At 40.2% G+C, this 20,329-nt stretch overlaps 1 protein-coding gene across 1 annotated transcript; it reads right to left on the bottom strand.

The window, feature by feature from the left end:
• Nucleotides 1–11,465: 11,465 nt before the first annotated feature.
• Nucleotides 11,466–20,060, bottom strand: rnf114 (ring finger protein 114). The gene is made up of 6 exons (XM_088332724.1): nt 19,844–20,060; nt 18,392–18,542; nt 13,964–14,070; nt 12,932–13,046; nt 12,747–12,854; nt 11,466–12,665 (listed from the first exon to the last, which is right to left on the bottom strand). Exons 1-6 carry the CDS (start codon nt 19,978–19,980, stop codon nt 12,600–12,602), a joined length of 684 nt encoding a protein of 227 aa, XP_088188850.1. The 5' UTR covers nt 19,981–20,060; the 3' UTR covers nt 11,466–12,599.
• Nucleotides 20,061–20,329: the final 269 nt, after the last annotated feature.

The raw sequence follows: 20,329 nt of genomic DNA on the forward strand, positions 1-20,329 counted from the left end.
TCGAGAGTCTTTGCTGTAAAAACTGAAGGTATCATAAGTTATATTGTAATTAAACATACCGTTCAGTGTCATTTTATATCATTTTTGGTTAGTGGTGTGCCGCAAAATCTTTCCAATGTAAAAAACGTGCCCTGGCTCAAAGGTTGAAAAACACTGCTTTAGGTAATGAGTAATGTTGACCTCATAGTTTTGTTTTTATTTTCTTAAAGAAGAAAGATGAGCCTGGATGTTGCACAGTGCATAGGTTCTAAGCCATCAGACCAACACCTGTGCTTGATGCACGCCATTATCCATAACAGGGGTCAATAACGTTTTAAAGAATGTTGTTACTAATTTGCGCAAGCGGCACCCTGCTTGATATGCATTTCTAAAAAAGCAACATAGCATATTAATATTTTGTGTTGTTACCAGGTAAATTATTGGAAGTAGGGTTGAAAAGACTCAGTTAACCACTAAAAAATATATTTTACTAGAAAAGCACAATAACCCGGCACAGGTGAGATATCTTCAGAACAGGTCCGCGAATACCTAGGTTGTCCTTAGGGGCACATATTGGAAACCCTGATCTTGAACCTGCTGCATCAGTCAAGGTTTTTGTTGCAGTCAAGCAGACATTTTGCATGACTCTTGTTATAACTAATATTTAAAGTTGATGTTGATTATGTATTGTCTGTTGATGCAATTACAACACCTAATTCTGGTCATCATGGAAGTGGGATTACCTAATGTGCTATCCTCCTCAAGGTTGTCTAACTTTCCTCTTGCGGAATTTTTTGGGGGGATGTTGTATTGGTGGTAGGGCAGCACGGCGGCGCGGTGGTTAGCGCGTGTGCAGCACAGTCTTGAGTTTATGAGATCGAACCTCCTGTGTAGAGTTTGCATGTTTGCGTGGGTTTCCTCCGGGGACTCCGGTTGTTTGGGTAATTGGCCGGTCCAAATTGTCCCTAGGTGTGAATGAGCGAGCGAATTGTCTGTACCTGTGTGCCCTGTGACTGGCTGGCAACCAGTTCAGGGTGTCTCCTGCCCACTGCCCGAAGATAGCTGGGATGGGCTCCAGCACCCCGCGACCCTACTGAGGATAAGCGGTGCGGATAATGTATGGATGGATGGATGTATTGGTGGTCTGTGCAGCCCTTAGAGATTTTTTTTTTGATTAAGAGCGACACAAATAAATGTGACTCGACTTGACAAGACAATAGTGCTAATACTAATTTTGAGCATTTAGCCATTAAATTTTCATAAACAAATTTCTCGGTCTTGCTTCTTTCCCAATGTTGACACAACTGTTCATGAAAAAGATGCTTTGACTGCCGTGACAAGTTAAATAAAGGGAGAGTGACTATTGTCTTCCAAATCAGCTGTCAATGCGTTTTTGCTGTCAGCACTTTGACTCGCTACCTGCCTGGTTAATCATCGAGCTCTGCTGCGCTACGAGCAAATGGTGGAGTGGGGGTCCAGCCACCCCTACCCCCATCAGCGCCACAACGGGACAAGCCGTGATTGACAGATTAGCAAGCGCCGGCGATTTTTGCCAAGAAAAATGGGGAAAGTGTGTTGAGGAGCCCTGATTGGAATTGAAGGAGACTCATTGAGGTGGTGTGCAGGCAGGCATGTGCATGGAAGAGATGTGGAGGAATGGGGGTCAACAGGTCTTTTCCAAGCCAGTAATAACAGGTAAGGCGTTTAGTTATTAGCAGAAAACTGAATGCCCGGGATTGAAAGAAGGTGTATGATTTTCATCTAACCAGATAACTGTGCTGGATAGATGGCTTAATTTAATTAATTTCAAATAAATTCCGTTTTGGTAAAGGGTCGAAAGATTACTGTATTTTACAAACTGAAAGGGCCGCCTAAAAACTAAATTGGCCAGAAATTTGACCTGAAATAAAATTGGAAATGTATTTTCACAATTAAATGATACTGCATGCAATAACTTTTCTGCTTTTGAGAAACATATAAAGTGGTATTCGAGGGCCCCCTTGCGGTAAGCATGTTGTTTGTTGCTAAAAAGGAAACGAAAGACAGGCGAATAACCTCGACAGCTCAGACGCCAACTTTCGAACGTTCATCGCTAATCTCCTTCACTTGTTGCTTTGAACCACAAATGTTTTCGGGTATGAAACATATTTTGATTACTTAAATGAAGAATTTTGTTTATGGTAACATTTTGCACAAAATGGTGTACTCTTTTTTCAATTGTTGTTGGTTGGTAATTGTTGTATAGTTAGTAGTTTATTGGGCCTTTTTGTATTTTGTTTTTATTTTTGCAGCATCCATATGAGGATGATGGTTGAAGCCGTTGTTTACTAGGCTGTCAAGCTTGTGAAAAGGGGGATACTTCGGAGTGAGGACAGCAAAGTCATAATTCATGTATTAATTAATTACTTTTAATTTTTCTATAATAATTTACGTTCAATGAAAGAATCCATATTGATTTAAATGTGTTTATTTATTTTTATACACAACCTAAGGGCTTACTGTAGTTTTAATTCCATGCCCCTTGTTTATAAAAAATAAATCACAAAAGACTACTTTTTGGGAGTGGCCTTCTATTGCAGAAAATACGATAAACATATTCACTAAAATGGTTACCCTGCAGTACACATTGCTTGCTAACAGCACCTTAGGCCAGATCTTCTGCATGTGCTCTGGATTGTTATACAATAATTAAACCCAGACCGCAAAAACAGTTCTTTTCAATTCCCAATGTGGGTATCGTTACTGAAAGTACAATTGACAAATATGGTCACTGTCAAATGTCATTTACAAGTAACACCTCAAAAATTATACCTATAAACAACCATGCATTCCATCATTGATCAAATTTTTAATACAACTTAAAGTAGTCTTAGAATGGACTCTCAAGAGTTAACAAGCGGGTGTAACTGCACTAAAGTAATTTTCAATTTAATGAATTGCATATACAATGTAGTGTATCACACTTATCAAATATCCCTTGAAATGATTTCACACGTACAAAATGTTAATGCATTGTGCTGTACTGAAAATTTAAAACAACTGAAATGTAAAAAAATAAGAATATTGCGTTTGATAACAGTCCAAATATAAAAGTATAGATTTTGAGAAAAAAAAATCTTAAATACTTTATTTTGATATTTCAATTGTATTGCACTTTTGTTGTAATGGAACATGAATATCAGGGCACACGAGAAAATGTAGAAAAATGTATTCCTGAAACCAGTTAATGATGTTTTTTTATATATTATTTGATGTTGCCTAATTTAACAATATGAAGTTCTTGTGGTTTTTATTACCAATTGCCACCGTGACTGAGAATATTATACTGGTTATCTATTTTGGTTAATAATTGTGCTGTAATTTGAGATTTTACTTTATATTTAATCTCTTTTTCAAGTGTTGGATGTTTTCTTAAGCTTTCCTCGAAAGAAATACAAAAAAAAATACTTAAAACAAGCAAAAATCATCTGCTACAGGATTTTTTTTCTATGTTATAACGTTTTCAGTTTCCCCTCTACTACGTCATGAGCAGATACTAAATTTATAAATACGAAACAAAATTGTAATCTGCTGACACCTAATCATTTGGATGAACGTTACAGTTACTCAGCTGGTAGACTTTCTTGCCAAGTTAAAATTGGGCAACTTTCTACGGCACACTAGCCAAGGTCTCATGGCACGGAAGAAAAAAGACCGCTCTCATTAAATCAGTAGTTCCCAAAAATTTTTAGGCTGGCACTACCAATCCTAATCTACGACCAGTATTGCAATTTCGATGCGATTTTTTTTTCTGAAGTACATTTTCTGTGTTAATATTGTTTTTGTTAACGCTCAACCATATTGAAATGCTAAACCTAGAGAAAACAGCACCATCTTCTGGCGAGCTTTGTTAGGGTTGCTTTCTGTTTTTTTTACTTTTCAATTCTTCAATCGATAGAAGTACGTACCCCCTATGAAATGCACTAAATAGCACTTCAAGCTAATTAAAATAGTGGTGTGGAGAATTTTCAAAGGAAAACATGACAAAAGAACATTCTAATTATTTATTTTGACATGTCTTCATAACCAAACAAAGTCAACATCGAACATAAACACCATTTGAAAAAAGGAAATAATGAACTCTCGCCAAAATTAAGAACATGTGCACAGTATAAAAGATCAAATGTACGCACTTAAAATAGCCCACACCAAATAAAGTAAACAACAACAAAAATAAATCGTGCACACGATAAAAAGGTAAACATTGCACACTAAAAAATTCTATATACTTTCAAGGCTGAAAACATGACATGTCTGCAATTAGTGTAATATAAAATTTACCATGTGCTACTGCAGCATGTTCATCAGTGCAAGACATGTATTCAAGTATTTATTCGAACCCACCATTCCTGCTAACGTATTAACACTACTTCGTTTCCTTCTCGTTTGTTGACTCCGGGTCTATGTTTACGGAGTCCGCCATGACACTCAATGAGCTCACACAGTGGGTGTGGCATAGTGAGGTGCTTGCACACTTTGAATCGGGTTTATTGGCTTGTGCTGTTATCAAAACCTGTATCTGATTGGTCAGCGCTTTTCAAACTCAAACAGTAACAATTTTTGTTGGCCAAAATTCCATCGCTCACTACAAAACCTTGAAAAAAATGCAGTGCTTTGCGGTTTCACAACAGTTGATTCGATTTCGGTTAATCGTGCAGCCCTAACGTGTTGTGTACAAATCGCCAAACAAACGTTAAAACTTCTGACTTTGACTTCGGACTGCCGCCCCCCTAAAGCACCCTTACAGCCCCCTTCTTCCTCACAACGAACCCCCAACCCCCTACCCCATATGTGCCCACTTGGGGAACCACAGCGTTAAATGATTCCACAAATACAGTTGTCCATTCCATAGACACATACTGTATACAGCAAAAGTAAAATCCCTCATCCCAATTTCCCTTTTTTTTTTTTTAAGAAGGTTTATGGATATATGCTAAAACATCTTTGGAGCAAGTGGAGAGCTCTTCATTTGTAAAGGTAAAGGGCCTCCCTGTTGGACATCCTAGCTGCTACATTTGTTCAACTGCCTGCGATGAGGTTGTCAGCACTGTGGTCCCCTCCTCCGATAAAGGCCCGCCGAGGTTTGATTTCAAATAGAAAAATTAATGGGAGAATAATAGCTGCGGGGCTCCCTCCTCTCCTTGAGCATGCAGGCACATCTTAGCGTTTCTGCTTGGGTAAAGAAATAGAGGGAGGGGCACAGAAACTTCTGTCTATTGGCATGGCTTGGCCCACTGGGGTGCCCAACAGGGACCTTGCCCCCTCAACTTGCCTCCACTTGTGTTTACACCCTAGAGGAAAGAACTTTCAAATATTAGTACAGCGGCAGTGCACATCTCAAATAAATAAATAACTAGGGATATAATGATTAGCAATTCCCTTGACAGGTGCATGAAACATTGATGTTAATTTTCACTTCCAGGATAACATTTTTGCAGGAGCTAGGATTTTTGGAAACTTTCCACCCATCTCAAACTTTATGAGTCCCCTCCAAACCCAGGTCTGTACCTGTAAGAGTCACACTAGATTTTGAAATTCTGGAGAGTCGAGGATACTTCAGAACAGTGACGAGCAGTCAGTGGAGTCTGGGGAGGCTGTGGCTGATCTTTCATCATGAAAATATTAAACAAAAAGTATATTAATAGTTTATATTTATTCTGTGTTAAAGTTCATTCACATTTACCTTTAACATTTTTGGATTTTCTTTTTGAAAATCACTACATTTTCACATTATCCTAAGAATATTTTTATTACATCTAGTTTGTAATGTATTACTGTGCTGAAAGTCTGAAGATGCAGATTGAGGCACGTATTTTTCTGGCCTCAAGGCAGAGGGCGATAGTGAGACCAAGTATTGTGATTCAGCACACACCTAAGCCCCAAACAATAGAACTAGTGATAGTATTAGAAAGCTGAGAGCAAGACAAGCCATCCAATAATTATTTTACATTGCCTGGACTTTTAAATAATGGAAGATTGCTTACCTATTGATGTTTTAATTTATGTTTTTAGCGTTTAAGTTGATGTAACAAAATACAATCATCTACTATGGTTTATTTATGGCTTTGTAGCTTTGACAATCTAGAGATGAATAAGATGTAGGTAGATGTATCTGTAAATCTGCCTGTGCCTCACCAGACACAAACCTTATCGAACATTAATGCCTAAGAACAATCATTTTTGTTTTGTAAGGACATCACATTTGACGGAAAAATAAGGTAACATGTCGTGTTTAAGCAAATACAGAGCCAAATTGTCTGCAGGCCTTTTTTAATCAAACTTTGGACTGGTTGATGCTGGGTTATACACTAAGCGGATGCATAAATGTGTGTGAGGCAGTGTGTAGGCCGTTAAGAGTTTAAAAGCGGAAGAGGAGTCGGCGAAGATCCAGGATTGAAGTCGGGCAAGCCACTGGCGCTTTACGTTCAAACATTTGAGAGGAACAAGTAGCGAGATTCTCGCTCATTCCCGTTTCCCTGACTTTGAGGAATTTGGCGGTGAACAAACTCCCAGCGCTCCGCTCGCAAGGCCCGCGCCCGCACGGAAGATACCTGCTCAGCAAATTTACAACGGGAGGAACGTGCGCCCAGAACTTTTCAAATGATTCTTCATCTTGGTGCAGTTTTTCTCATGTGATGGAACAGGAGTTAAATTATGGCCTGTGGGCCACATATGCCATACATGTTATTTAATCTGGCCTATACACTGTGTTAAAATTTAATAAAATAATACATTAATCTTATCCTAATGGCAGAAAATTGGGTTATTTTTCAGGCTATACTTGCCCAAGACACACAACAGGAAGTGATGCCCCTTTGAGCCTAGCGGTTAAGGGATCAGTGAACTATGACATCCCTCGCTACTTCGCAATTCGTACTTCACGGTCTCAGCTCATTGCGGGGTCCTTAGAATTCCACAATCTATTATACCCAATTGCATATTGCTGCCAGCAGAGACCGAAAAAACACACTTTTTTTGGGCCGGGTGGCTCTTTTCTCTTTGTCGATACTGTATTTACGCCTAGAATGAACTGCACTTGCCCAATCTATTAACCCCAATACCATATTGCTGCGAGGTGAGATCTGCATCAGGCACTTTTTGGTTGACCTGAAATGAAATGCAGGGTTGTGGCCACGATCCACCCAGTTAACTATTACTGTAAGCAAAGGCTGGAAGAGCGCATTTTTTTGGTTCATGCCGTTGAAGTGTGCCATTGTGGCCTGCCTGAAGTAAACTGCACTGAACTGGATGGAAAATCACAAGCCCTCTAAGCTCTAACAAAGAGGTAGGTCTTGAAACCCCCAAATATTTAAACATCCCTTTAGTGTGCCATTTTCCTGATAAAACGTTCCAGTTGTAAAAATGCCAGGATTTGGTCCTTTTAAAATTACTGATTTATACACTCTTAGATGATAAAGGATTATATCATATCAGCGAGGAGGTTTGGTGTGAATCATCCACGACAAAATGGAATGTAAGAGATAATTAACATATTCATCTCATCATCTCATCAGCTGCACCGCTTATCCTCAGTAGGGTCGCGGGGGTGCTGGAGCCCATCCCAGCAATCATCGGGCAGTGGGCAGGGGACACCCTGAACTGGTTGCCAGCCAATCGCAGGGCACACGGGGACAGACAACTCACTCGCTCATTCAATCCTAGGGACAATTTGGACCCGCCAATTCACCTGAAATGCATGTCTTTGGAACGTGGGAGGAAACCGGAGTGCCCGGAGGAAACCCACGCAAGCACGGGGAGAACATAAAAACTCCGCACAGGAAGTCTGGAGCTGGATTTGAACCCACGCAGGAGGTTCCCATGACATGAACTGTGCCGCACATGCGCTAACCACTGCGCCGCCGTGCTGCCCTATAATTAACATATTGCGGTTTGAAATTAAATGGCAATGTTGATTGCTTTTTTTCACTCCCGGGCCTGGGAAATGCTCAAAGGATACATATTGAGCCTAAAAGAAAACGCAAAAACAAAGGATTTTCACCTGAAACATAGTTGCCCAAGGGCACCGTTCAAAACGACATTTTAACATGTGTCTTAAAATGCTGAGCAAACAATTGAGTTCATGCGCAAGTTCAAGGTGGGCAACACAACAACAAATGGTGAGTGCAGGAAGGTTGCTTGGATGTAGAATAGCAATGCAAACCGAGAAAAACCAAAAACCGAAAGACGACACCTCTTGCAGCTGGCCTCCGGCTACATGTAGCATTAATTGCTGCCTCCACAGAGCCCGCAGACTCAGTAGCAAAGTCTTGCATCAAAGACGGCGCTCACTGAACTTTATGAAATTTTTTATTCAGTGTGTTCACTTCCTTTCTTTTTTTTCCCCTGATTTTCTTCCTATTCCCTACCTTGCCCCTCCCCCTCCTCCATTTATAGCACCTCCACCAAACAGACAAGAAAGATCTCTGGCTGCCTTGTTTTTCGGCTCCACTTCCTTCCTGCCCAGAAGCGCTCAAGCGTCTCGTTAGTCCTCTCGCAGCTTACATCTTCCCCTCTATCTGCCGAGAGCAAAACTAGAAAGGGGGGCGACATCAAGAAGTTTGTCGGGTGCGATCCTCTACAGTGCTAGGTGAGAAAGTGTAATATCAATTTGCTGTTATATTTGCATAGAATGGAATGGAGATGAGAGGGTTTCATCTCCCCGTAGACAACAGACCAAAGCGCAAAGTTGCATCATTGGTTTAGCACAACTGCGTGCAATAAATAGCATGCAACACATATGTTGGTGTGACAGCACTTCCTGGATTTTTGTCTTTTCGTTTTCTTTTTGATGTTTAAATAGTAAGACCCTAAGAGATGATTTCTTCTCTTTTATGATTTTGACTTTTTGCAGTGTTGAAGTGGATCTGAAATACATTCTAAAGTGTGATTTAAGAGATATTAATATAATATATAAACACAATACTAATAACCTTGAAAAATGGAAACAATCATTGATACATTTCATCACGTTTAGTCTGTGCCTCTTTCTCAATTTGTGTGTTATCGTTTGCAGCAGCAATCGCCAACCTTTTTGAACAGAGAGCTTCTAAAACAGCAACTCATTTCATTACTATGTTGTAACAATGTTATTGTCATGTTATTGCGTGGAGTGGGTGGATCCTTTAACCACTAGGCACCATTTCCTGTGGTGTGTCTTGGGCAAGTACATCCTTGTGGGACCCATCTCTCAGGTTGTAGGTATTGGAAGTCGGGTTAATATAAGCCCAATGAACCACTAAAACAGTCTTTCCAAGGCCTGGCTTCTTAATTTTAACCACTAGAGGGTACCGATGTCCAATGTGAAGGAAAACCAATGCCAAATAATCGCTGCGACCTTTAGGTAGGGATTTCACTATGTAAAATAAATACATATTTCTTCACCTATGAGTTTAAGTAAAAATCTACATTAGTATGATAGTTCATGTATTTTTAAAATCAATGTTTTTGTATTTACTTAATAATTTTTTTCGTACCACTAGGAGGAACTAGATATAACAAACTGTCTTCAAAGACACTGATCATTTCAATTATTTCTCATGCCAGTTAGAAATCAGTTTCCCCGGAAAAATTCTATGGTCCATCACTGGTGAGCTATTTTAGAACCAGTCCGCTGGCTACTCAGGTGATCTTAGGGGGCTACCATGTAAGATAAGTGCCATAAAAATTAATTTACATTTTTGTCTTTTTTAAACCAGTAAGGGATTATAATGGCATCTACTATACTTTGATTGTGAGTTGAAAAAGAAAAATAGGTCAGTTTTTGTTCACATAAAGAGACAGTGATATCATTTTCACTCTACAGCATTCTCAAAATGACAACCCCCAGAGATGAAAACAGATGGATTTTGCCTTAATTCATATTTTGAAACATCATTTTAATTTAAATGCTATGTTCGGACTAAAGGGCCATTAATACATTATTTTTTGGAAAACCATTAGTTTAACTTTGATTGTCACATGAGCTATTGAATATCACAATGTGCCTTCACTTACACAAGAGGCGTCAAATTAATTTTTACTAAGGTAGCGTAAAGGCTGTCCTCAAGGGGGAACGTGTAACTAATAATTGTAACTAAATGTAATCACTATGTAAAACAAATTTAACTACTCTGTCATGTAAAGTAACTAAGAATGTATTATTCATTAAAGTCATAAACATGACAGTTGCATTGCAAAAATGTCACTCCACATATATGATATTCATTAGTGATACCGTTACATATGAGCTACTCTTGTCACAAAAGATTTTGAATACAAGCTACTTTCAAGCAGATTTTGCCCGACAAAGAAAATCCAAGTTACAAGAATTTCCAGACATCACAAGAGACCGGGCTTTAAATTCATTTTATTATCATCTTCTCTATCTCGTTTTATTATGTCCAATTAATAATTGAATGTGTTTTAGCTATCAGGACAATGCATTTAATTTTTTATTTTAACCTGTATGGTTTTGAACAAATTGATCGTTTTTCAGTCATTTCATATTGAGAGATAAGGGTGATTATAGATACGAACACAACCTGGGAACAAATTAGTCTTGTATGTAGAGGTATCACTATGTAACAATATAAATAATAGTTTGGACATTTTTAAGATTATTTAGTTCTCAGTTGCACTCATTGAGCTCTATATGAAATACTGGGGTAGAGTGGCAATTATATTGTAGTCAACAGGTATTGTGGGCAAATTTAGTTTTTGGTCAAAAACTCAAAACTGTTTATTTTTAGAAGCTCAGAAAATGTAAGCTACAGTGGGCCACATCAATTGATGTGGCAGGCTGCATTTGGCCCTCAGACCACGGGTTTGACACATGTGACTTAACACGCATGTAGTCAGAAATGGTGCATCTGTGTCTAAACATGATTGATAGCACTTTTTAATATCAGTATACCGTATTTTCACGCCCATAAGGCGCACATAAAAGTCTCAGATTTAATTAAAAATGTAGGGCGCGCTCTATTGGGCAGTGCGCCCTGTCTCTCATGCAGAGTGGCGAACAGAGACCAGTTCGGCGGCCTTAAGATTTGGCTCCCACTCCCAAGAATGGGAATTCATAAGCTTGAGCATTGTCAGAGTCAAGCCTTACAACATTTTTGGGTGAAATTGGACGTTTTTGTGAGATCTTTCACATTTACCCCCCCAAAAAAATGTGACTTATATGCATCTCCTGTGACTTTTAACTGTCTCTTGTTTGTTTACCATCATCTCCCGCTTGCGCGGTAGAGGACATGTGACGTCACACACAATGCATTGTTAGCGGAGTTGGTCATGCATGCAAACATCGTAGCGTATTTGAAAGTTATTGTGCTACCAGAGACTGAAGAGTTGGCCCAATAGTGTTAACCCTGAATTTTCTTCCTGCATTACAGCTTTTGTGCTGTAATCCATGATAAACTAGTGGTTTAACATGTCAAATGCAAGTGACAAAACACACATATCGCTACAGCTACTTCATCTGGGTTTATTGTGCAGAGTGACTATAACCGCTTGATTTTTTCATAATCCAAGTAAATACTTGAAAAAAAAAGAAAAACAAATCAGTGAACACTAACATTGACATAAAGACATTAAACTAAAATAGTGTCGTAACAATCTGCTGGCATTCACATGGAAGCATAAGACTGTACTTTTATTTAGATTTTTACAGAACGGTCTTAAGTAACAAAGCGTATGCCAACTATGGTGTCGAGTGACCAAACAAAAAATAGTACGTCTGATTTCCTGCAAAATAAACAGGTGTAAAGCAATTGTTATTCTGCGGGACAAATACACGCAATTATGCTGTAGTCAGACTACTTCAAGATCTCGTGAGTATTGGTAGGGCACATTTATGTACGTCAGTTCTTATAATCTATTCACTGACCTCCATAAATAGGACTCTACTGCCCTCCAGTGGCAAAAACACATACACATTGGTTTACCAAATTGAATTCTAATTACCAAAATGGTGCCTGCACGTAATAACCACAGCAGACTTGCATGACTTTGGATGAATGAACAGCTAGCCCTGATTTTGGAAGGAAGTGACTTACACCTACTGACAAGTACAAAGACAAGGGTGATGTTCAAATAAAACTAATGCAGGTGCGACCCTTATTTTCTCTCCAGAACACCCACATACTGTATACAAAGATGTAAAAAATGTATATAAACAAAAGGAAAAGCACCCACACCGTGGCATTTCCATAAATTAATATCTTTTACTCTTCAATGAAGTCAGTTTTGCCATTTACTGGTAGTACTCTACCCTTGTATTGACAAGGAATGTGATTTGCAAATAGTTAGTTTGATGACATGTTGCCATTACCTAATGAACTGCTTTATGGGTTAGTAGATATTCAAATCGGCTGCACTGGTTAGGAAGATGACACGATGACACCAGCAACACACGCATCAGATTATACACCCTTTAAAAGTGTGTTGCAAGGGTTTTTTACGATACGGTCATAATATACCTTAAAAGTCATGTATACAATCTTTTGTGAAACTCAAGTAGCTAGCCATCATTCTTATGACCACAGTCTTCATTTTAAGACGTCACATTTCCATCCTCCCTTTATCCAGAGTGTTTTTGTTACACTTCAGTTGTCCAGAAGGGAGCGCTGTAAAGCCTCCTGGATCATGGTGTGCTCGTCCGTAGAGTAATCCTGCGCACAACGTGAAGAAACGATGCGTTACTTTTGACTGCAGTACACAAAGTGTTTGGAATGTTGAAGGCATCAACTTACAACGAAGGTGTCGTATGAAAAAGTGTGTCTAATCTTCAGATGTTGGAAGAAGTCAGTGCTCCGGTAGTTAGGGTCACCCCACGGCATGGAGGCACAGATAGGGCATACCTGCACAAGACAGTTACGGATTATATGAACGCTGTGCGTGATTTACATGACAGGAAAGCAAGAAAACAATTTCTCACCACTTGCCGCGAGTCTCGGGCATGCTGGGTTGTGCAGTGCTCAACCAGGCCGTCTTGATCGAAGTTCTGACAGTTGCAGTACGGGCAGGTAAAAGTGTAACGATTTGGCACTGGACTGTGATGACAAAAACATTGATCTCGGTCACAATGTATTTTACAGTGGGATTTCATTGTTTTGTCATTTTAAAATGCACAGCAAGAAAATCATTTTAATGTTTATTTGTAATTAGTGTTACTTCTGTTTTCATTTATTATTCTTTGCATTGAAGAATACGTAGTTGAACTTTGACTATTGAGCACTTGCAAGGAAGATTATTAAAATGCCAGGGTTGGTATATTCTTAATATTATGGAGTACGTGTGCACTATTATTCTCCATTTTGACTATCAAACACTTGAAAAGAAGATTGCTTATAAATCTGGGGTTAATTTATTTTGATTATTATCAAGCGTTTGGATCATTGTCACTGTCTGACAATCATTGCTACTGCGCTATTTTTCTGTGCACTATTGTTACAATGCGCTTACAGCTTACCAGTAGACCAGACTCCATTCACTACCAGGTAAATATATTATCTTTATCTTATGTTGATCTTCTAAGTCTTTATTACATGTTTATTCTTGAGAGCCATGTCTAATCCCATTGGAAACAATGTTCACTACGTTGTTATCAACGGCAATAACACAACTCGCTCATTTTGTAGCATTAAAAAAAAAAAAAAAATCAAATTTCATGTTTCTGTGTCAAATACTTAAGGCTGATATAAATATTTAAGCGAGTATATTTCTTATATTGTATAACTTTCCACTAAAACAAATGTATAGTCTTACCTATTATGTGTTTAAACAAGGTACAACTACTTTAGAGACACACCACTTTCAGAACTGTATCAATTGATTGCGGGATACCTTTTATTTATTTAAAAAAATAAAATCAAGACTGAAAGACAATAGTTTGGAAAAACGCAACTTTTAAAATAAAAACAATGTTGAATAGTTACTCAATGATTTGAGATTGTCTTTATTTCCTGACCTGATGATAGCAGGCTGGCTCTGGGCAGTAGTCCTAACGCCTTCCTCAATGTACTCCTGGTACTTTGGGCAAGCGCCTGTGTGGAACCTCATCTGGGAAAGGCCAACCTAAATGATTAAAACAACACATTAAGAACCCAACTTTAGAATAAGACAAACACAACTTCTTCCGTATATGCCGCTTTTCCACGGATCGGGTTCTGTACTCTAGCGCCAATTCTATAACCCAGATACAGTATTAATCATTCCATTTTTTGCACCATATGGGTCTAACAGAGCGTCCTCATGGACCAATCTCCAACAATGTTCTATTCTGGCTGCTGTGAGGCGCAATCTTGTTATTTGCAGACATAGGTAGGTATTGCTCCCATTTCAACAGCGTTCCTGTCTTTTGATTAGATGTTTGTCTTACTTTGCACTGAAAGGAGAAGCCCTCCGATCTCATTGTACTACTGTATAATGACAATCAAGGCTATTCATTCATTTACTTTGGGTGCCAAAGCCAAACCGGGAGATTAGAGTTTTCTATTTAGCAATCGAGGTCCAATGGCAAACTCAAATGTCAAACGTGGAGGTTTTGGTGTTTCACATACTAGTGGAGGACAAAATCCAGCAGCAGCTAAAAAGAATCACAAAGCATCGAATTTTAATCGACAAAGCTCCTTTCTTTCTCGCAGGTGTGCTCGCTTAAGTACAACTATCGCTTTCAGTCTTTCTTGATCACATGGAAATAAAGTTTCATGTTAAAAGCGAATGTACAATTTGGCCGCCAAATTACAGCCATTTGATGCATGAGCTGTAGAACCAAAACCTAACTCAAAATTATCCTCCCCACATCCTGTTGGGAACCTGTACTGGAAAAACAAATCAGCCGGTCAGCAGTGTTGCCGGCCTAACGGTGCGGCAATGGTACTGTGGAAAAGAGGCTACAGTCGAAGCTGATCCCTTATTTTAGATCTAATCCACTTATTTTGTATCAAACAAAAATCTTATCTAACAACCCTGTGCTATCAGTGTATTTATCCAATTTTTTTGAAGTATGTGCTTGCTTATATTCTCTTGTTTCTTATTGTGCATGTGTGTCTAAAAATCTATACTAGTTTTCAAAGAATAATTCTGAACCGCACAAGTTGCTCCCAGTTAGACAAAAAAATATATGGGGGGAAAAAAGTAAGAAAGAGAGTGATCGGGACTGTTGTGGGCAGCGTTTTTGGTAACGCATAGGATAGAAACTTGTTTCCGGAACGCTGTTGCTGTTCGAAGAAAAGATTTATGTAACGCAGTGCTTCTCAATCATTTCCTGTCACGCTTCCTCGGAAGAAGCCAGGAGACAAAATGGATATGTAGTGTCTCAACCAAGTATTCTTTTGCAAGCACTCAAGACTGCACAGCCAAAAAATATGAAGGTTTCACTGCCTCCACAGGTTGGTGTAAGTTTTTTTTCTATTTATTGTATTATTTGGCTATTTTAGAGCACTATTAGGGGTTTTGCTTCAATACAGATGTATACAATACTTTGTAACTGCAGTAGCTCAGGAGGTAGAGCGATCGTTTTAGGATTAAGGGATCCCAGTTCGAATCCCGGCTTGTCCGTGTTACATGTCGAAGTGTCCTTGGGTAAGACATTGAACCCCCAATTACCCCCAATAAGCAGGTTAGCGCCTTACATGGCTGCACAGATCACGGCCGCTATTGGGAAATGTGAAGCACAATGTAAAGCGCTTTGGGAAGTAATTGACTTGAAAAGCGCTATATAAATGCAGATCATTTCATTCATTTAATTTCATTTCATTTACTTTGAGAGTAACGCGCTACCAAAAAAGATCAACGAACTGGCTGTGCTCGTGAAAAACATCAAAGCATACAGGAAGTGCAGTTTGCTTTGCTTTACGGAAACGTGGCTCAAGTCTATCATCCCGGACAATAACGTCGAGCTACCCGGTTTCTGCGCTGTTAGGGCAGACAAACACACAAAAGCCTGCAGGAAGCGGAGAGGAGGCGGACTCGCTATCTACGTGCTGCATGTAAACACAAAGATTTCTATCTGCTGCTGTGATGTCGAACTTTTGGCTGCAAGTTTGCGTCCCTATTACTTGCCCAGAGAGTTTGGACACACCATTGCTGTTATTGTTTACATCCCACCGTGCGCTGATGCGGAAGAGGCGTGTGGCGTCATCCACTCCGCTGTTGCCAAACTACAAACACAGCACCCCGAGGCAGTCATGTTAATCTCTGGGGACTTCAATCACATGACTCTGGATACAACACTGCCCTCTTTCCTCCAGTATGTGGACAGCAAAACAAGGGGTAATAGGACTGTTGACCTGCTGTATGCAAACATAAAGGATGCATACAGTGCTACGCCACTGCCTGCCCTTGGGAAAGGAGACCACAACCTCATTCTGCTTGAACCTCATTACAAACCAAAAGTAAGGAGGCTACCAAAAACCACACGCTCATTCAGGAAATGGTCTATTGAGGCAGAGCAGGCCCTGAGAGACTGCTATGAATGTACTGACTGGGATGTCCTTCAAGGGTTCAGCAGTGGGGACATTGAGGAGGTGTCAAACTGCACTACTGACTACGTCAACTTCTGTATGGACAATGTTGTTCGAGTAAGAACTGTACGCTGCTATGCAAACAACAAGCCCTGGATCACGAGCGAAATCAAGTGCCTTCTGAACCAAAAGAAGAGAGCATTTAAAGATGGCGATCAGCAGGAGCTAAAACGAGTACGGAGGGAGCTCAGAGTCCAGCTCCGGGAAGTAAAGGAGTAGTACAGGGGGAAGTTGGAGAAAAAGCTGCAGAATAACAGCATAAAGGAGGTGTGGGAAGGGATGAAGACCATCACCGGCTGCAGCACCAAGCGGGGTGTGGCTGTGGACGTAGATGTTGGGAGGGTTAACCAGTTAAACAACTTTTTAAACAGGTTTGACCACCCCAACTCGTTCTCACCCCAGAGTACTGCAGCTGTCCCTCCCCCTAAAGACACCAGCATGGAGGAGGACATCCCCCACTCATGATAACTGCAACCCAGGTGTGTGGAGAGCTGAGGAGACTGCGAACCAGCAAGGCAGCTGGTCCAGATTGAGTATCCCCCCGACTGCTGAAGGCCTGCGCGGAGAGCCTCTAGAGCGCATCTTCAACCTGAGCCTGGAACAGGGGAGGGTCCCCCAGCTGTGGAAAACATCCTGCATCATCCCAGTCCCAAAGAAATCAAGACCTGAGGAACTCAACAACTTCAGGTCGGTAGCCCTGACATCACGTGATGAAAACCATGAAGCAGTTGCTGCTGCACCACCTGAGGCCACAGGTCCGCCATGCAATCGACCCTCTGCAATTTGCCTACCAGGAGAAGGTGGGAGTGGAGGATGCTATAGTCTACATGCTACACCGATCCCTCTCTCACCTGGACAGGGGCAAGGGTGCTGTGAGGATTACATTTTTGGACTTCTCCAGTGCCTTCAACATCATATAACCTCTGCTACTTAGTGGCAAACCGACAGAGATGGGAGTAAGCTCACACCTTGTAGCATGAATTACGGACTACCTGACAGGCAGACCCCAGTATGTGAAACAGGGGGGCTGTACATTGGACACTGTGGTCAGCAGCACAGGATCGCCGCACGGGACCATGCGCTCTCCGTTCCTATTCACCCTGTACACGTCAGACTTTCAGTACAACTCTGAGTCCTGCCACGTGCAGAAGTTTGCTGATGACACTGCTATCGTGGGATGTATCAGAAGTGGGCAGGAGAAGGAGTACAGGAAATTGATTCAGGACTTTGTCCAATGGAGCAACGCTAACCACCTGCACCTGAACACCACCAAGACCAGGGAGATGGTGGTGGACTTCTTACTTTTTTACAGTAATGTGGTCGACACTAGTCATGGGTGGTTTATCACTGGGGTCACCTAGTGAAGATAAACGGTCAGAAGATGGATGGATTACCGTTGCATCGTAGGATAAGATTGAAATTATCAACACAGGCCTAGAGCGCCCTCTTTCAGTGTGAAAATAACATGTGAAATGATATACAGGTGATAGTATTAGTTTCAGGAGCGAGCAGCAGCAAGTCAACTGCAGGAGAGAGAGTGGGAAAGGTGAGATGGCACAACATTCAGGTAACTTAAAATTAGTTTTACCTGGTTATTTCAGTATGAGAAATTATTTTCCCCCCATTTTCCACTTATTGAAACATAAATATTTTGTTTGTTTGTTTGTACATGATTCAAATTGAATCGTTTCTTCCGGCGCCGTCACGAATGGCAGCCACTCCAGCAGCTCCCGTGTTATTTTCGATTGTTCTCGATTGTTTGTTCTCAGCTCAGGGATGCTGCTGGAAATGTGAATTTCCCTTCGGGGATGAACAAAGTATCTATCTATCTATCTATCTATCTATCTATTCAAGATTCAAACAAAGCATACCTGCGCTCCACACCCTTTGCACGCTGCCACAGACGATTGGATCAAGGCCTCGAGCGCCACAGCTTTAGTGCAGTGGCCAAGGGCAGCGCGGCACACTGCGCATGCTGGTTTCTGTGGCCGCAAACACTTTTGCAAACAGCTCTGGCAGAAACTGAGGTGAAGAAAAACACAGGTAATTAAGTGAAAGGAGTCAAAAAAGAGAAGTGCAGCAGCCATGATGAACATCCCACGCTTTCAAAAATGGCTGAATTCTACAGTGACATCAGTTTGAAATGACTTCAGGTGTTTTTTTATACAGTGTTATATACACTGTCATTTGTTTAGTTAATGTATTAAAATAATGCAATCTGAAAAAATGGGGCATCTACTTTGATCTTAACCGGTGGTCAGCAACCTCCATCTCTAGAGCCACATGTGGCTCTTTCACGCTGCCCTAGTGGATCCCTCAAGCCATATACTTTTTTTGAAATTGTGTTTTTCTTTTTCTCTAAGACAAATACAACAGAAATGTTCTTCATATTTTCCAAAGCGTTATAAAACATTTAGAATAGATATTGAATGACAATTATAAGTAGGAGTCGCATTCTCCTTTTACATATAAAATATGTTAATTAAATGCTTTACATTTTTTGCTTCTACAGACAAATTTGTTGGCTATATTTTCTTTGATCCATTATGAGTCTTTTGACATTTTAGGTTGCCGATCCCCGATCTAAATGAAAACTGCTGTTGGGAAGGATTGTAAAGACAAAAACACTTTGATGTTTGACGTTAAATCTCTATGTAATCAATGCACACTATGATGTGATCAATGACAAAAAGGCAATACATTCAGCACCGGTGTCATCCGCGTTGTTGAATAAAAGTGATTGTTTTAATATATTATTGATTGAAAGCAATAAGAAAACCCATCTTAAAGCTATCGAGTACCAGTAGAGTAATAATCTTATTGAAATGGCACGTGTTTGTAGTTTTATGCCTTACTGAAGTGGTCTACGCAGAAGCATAAAAAGACTACAACTCCCATGGTAGGTTTGTTTGATGTAAACAAAACTGAAACCGAGCGAACAAACAGCGGTTGGGCTAAATAAAAGAGACTTATCACAAATAACGTGAATGAATAATGTATTTGATCGAATCTAACGGCCTAAAGGAATACAATGAATTGGTTATCCGTCGTAGCGTATAGGCGTGGGTTTAAAGAAAGAGGGGGCAGGGTAGTGATCTGTCAAAGAAAAGCGTTCAACAGTCAGGCACGTCAGCATTATGCTACAAAGGCCTCGGAAAAATCATATCAACAGAAGTGTGCTAGAAGCACAACGCCAACGGTTAAAAAAACACTTAATTTTGAAATTAGTCTTCTGAGACGACGCTTTATTCGCACCAGACAATATGTCCAATGGAAAAAAAACCCTGTCAAAACGAGGACAAAAAGTGCCGGACTGCACTCACGTGTGGCCGCATTGTGTCGTGACGGGGCTGTCAAAGATCTCGAGACAAACAGGACAGAGAAACTCGGAGACATCGCTGCTGGATTCCGGGACTTGTTTCTTATGCTGTGTGGAGCTGAAGCCTCCGAGCATCGCCATTCTTTTCTCTTCCTTGTGTTCGGGTGCCGCCGACCACGTGATCCTGTCATACGCGCTTCGGCGTGTGGGCGGGGCTTCCGGCCCGCGTCAACAATTTGCTTTTATGCAGATATATTGACAAGCACGTGACAACAAGGACAGCAAGAACCGTATATATATATATATATATATATATATATATATATATATATATATATATATATATATATATATATATATATATATATATATATATATATATACGTATATATGTATATATATGTAAATGTGCTTTTGTAAAATGGAAATGAGTCACTGTGTATATATATATATACTCACAAATGTTTGAGTTTTCAGTTGGGGTTTGGGG

This window comes from Urocampus carinirostris, chromosome 3 (genome assembly GCF_059441175.1).
Source record: "Urocampus carinirostris isolate Australia breed hairy pipefish chromosome 3, RoL_Ucar_1.0, whole genome shotgun sequence".
Taxonomy (NCBI): domain Eukaryota; kingdom Metazoa; phylum Chordata; class Actinopteri; order Syngnathiformes; family Syngnathidae; genus Urocampus; species Urocampus carinirostris.

What these genes read in the sequence shown, in the direction of transcription:
- rnf114 (XM_088332724.1), bottom strand. Translation starts at nt 19,980, where the DNA reads ATGGCGATGCTCGGAGGCTTCAGCTCCACACAGCATAAGAAACAAGTC. An exon ending in ACGACACAATGCGGCCACAC is followed by an intron (nt 18,543 to 19,843) that starts GTGAGTGCAGTC and finishes TCTTCACCTCAG; the next exon opens with TTTCTGCCAGAGCTGTTTGC. An exon ending in AGCCAGCCTGCTATCATCAG is followed by an intron (nt 13,047 to 13,963) that starts GTCAGGAAATAA and finishes TTGTCATCACAG; the next exon opens with TCCAGTGCCAAATCGTTACA.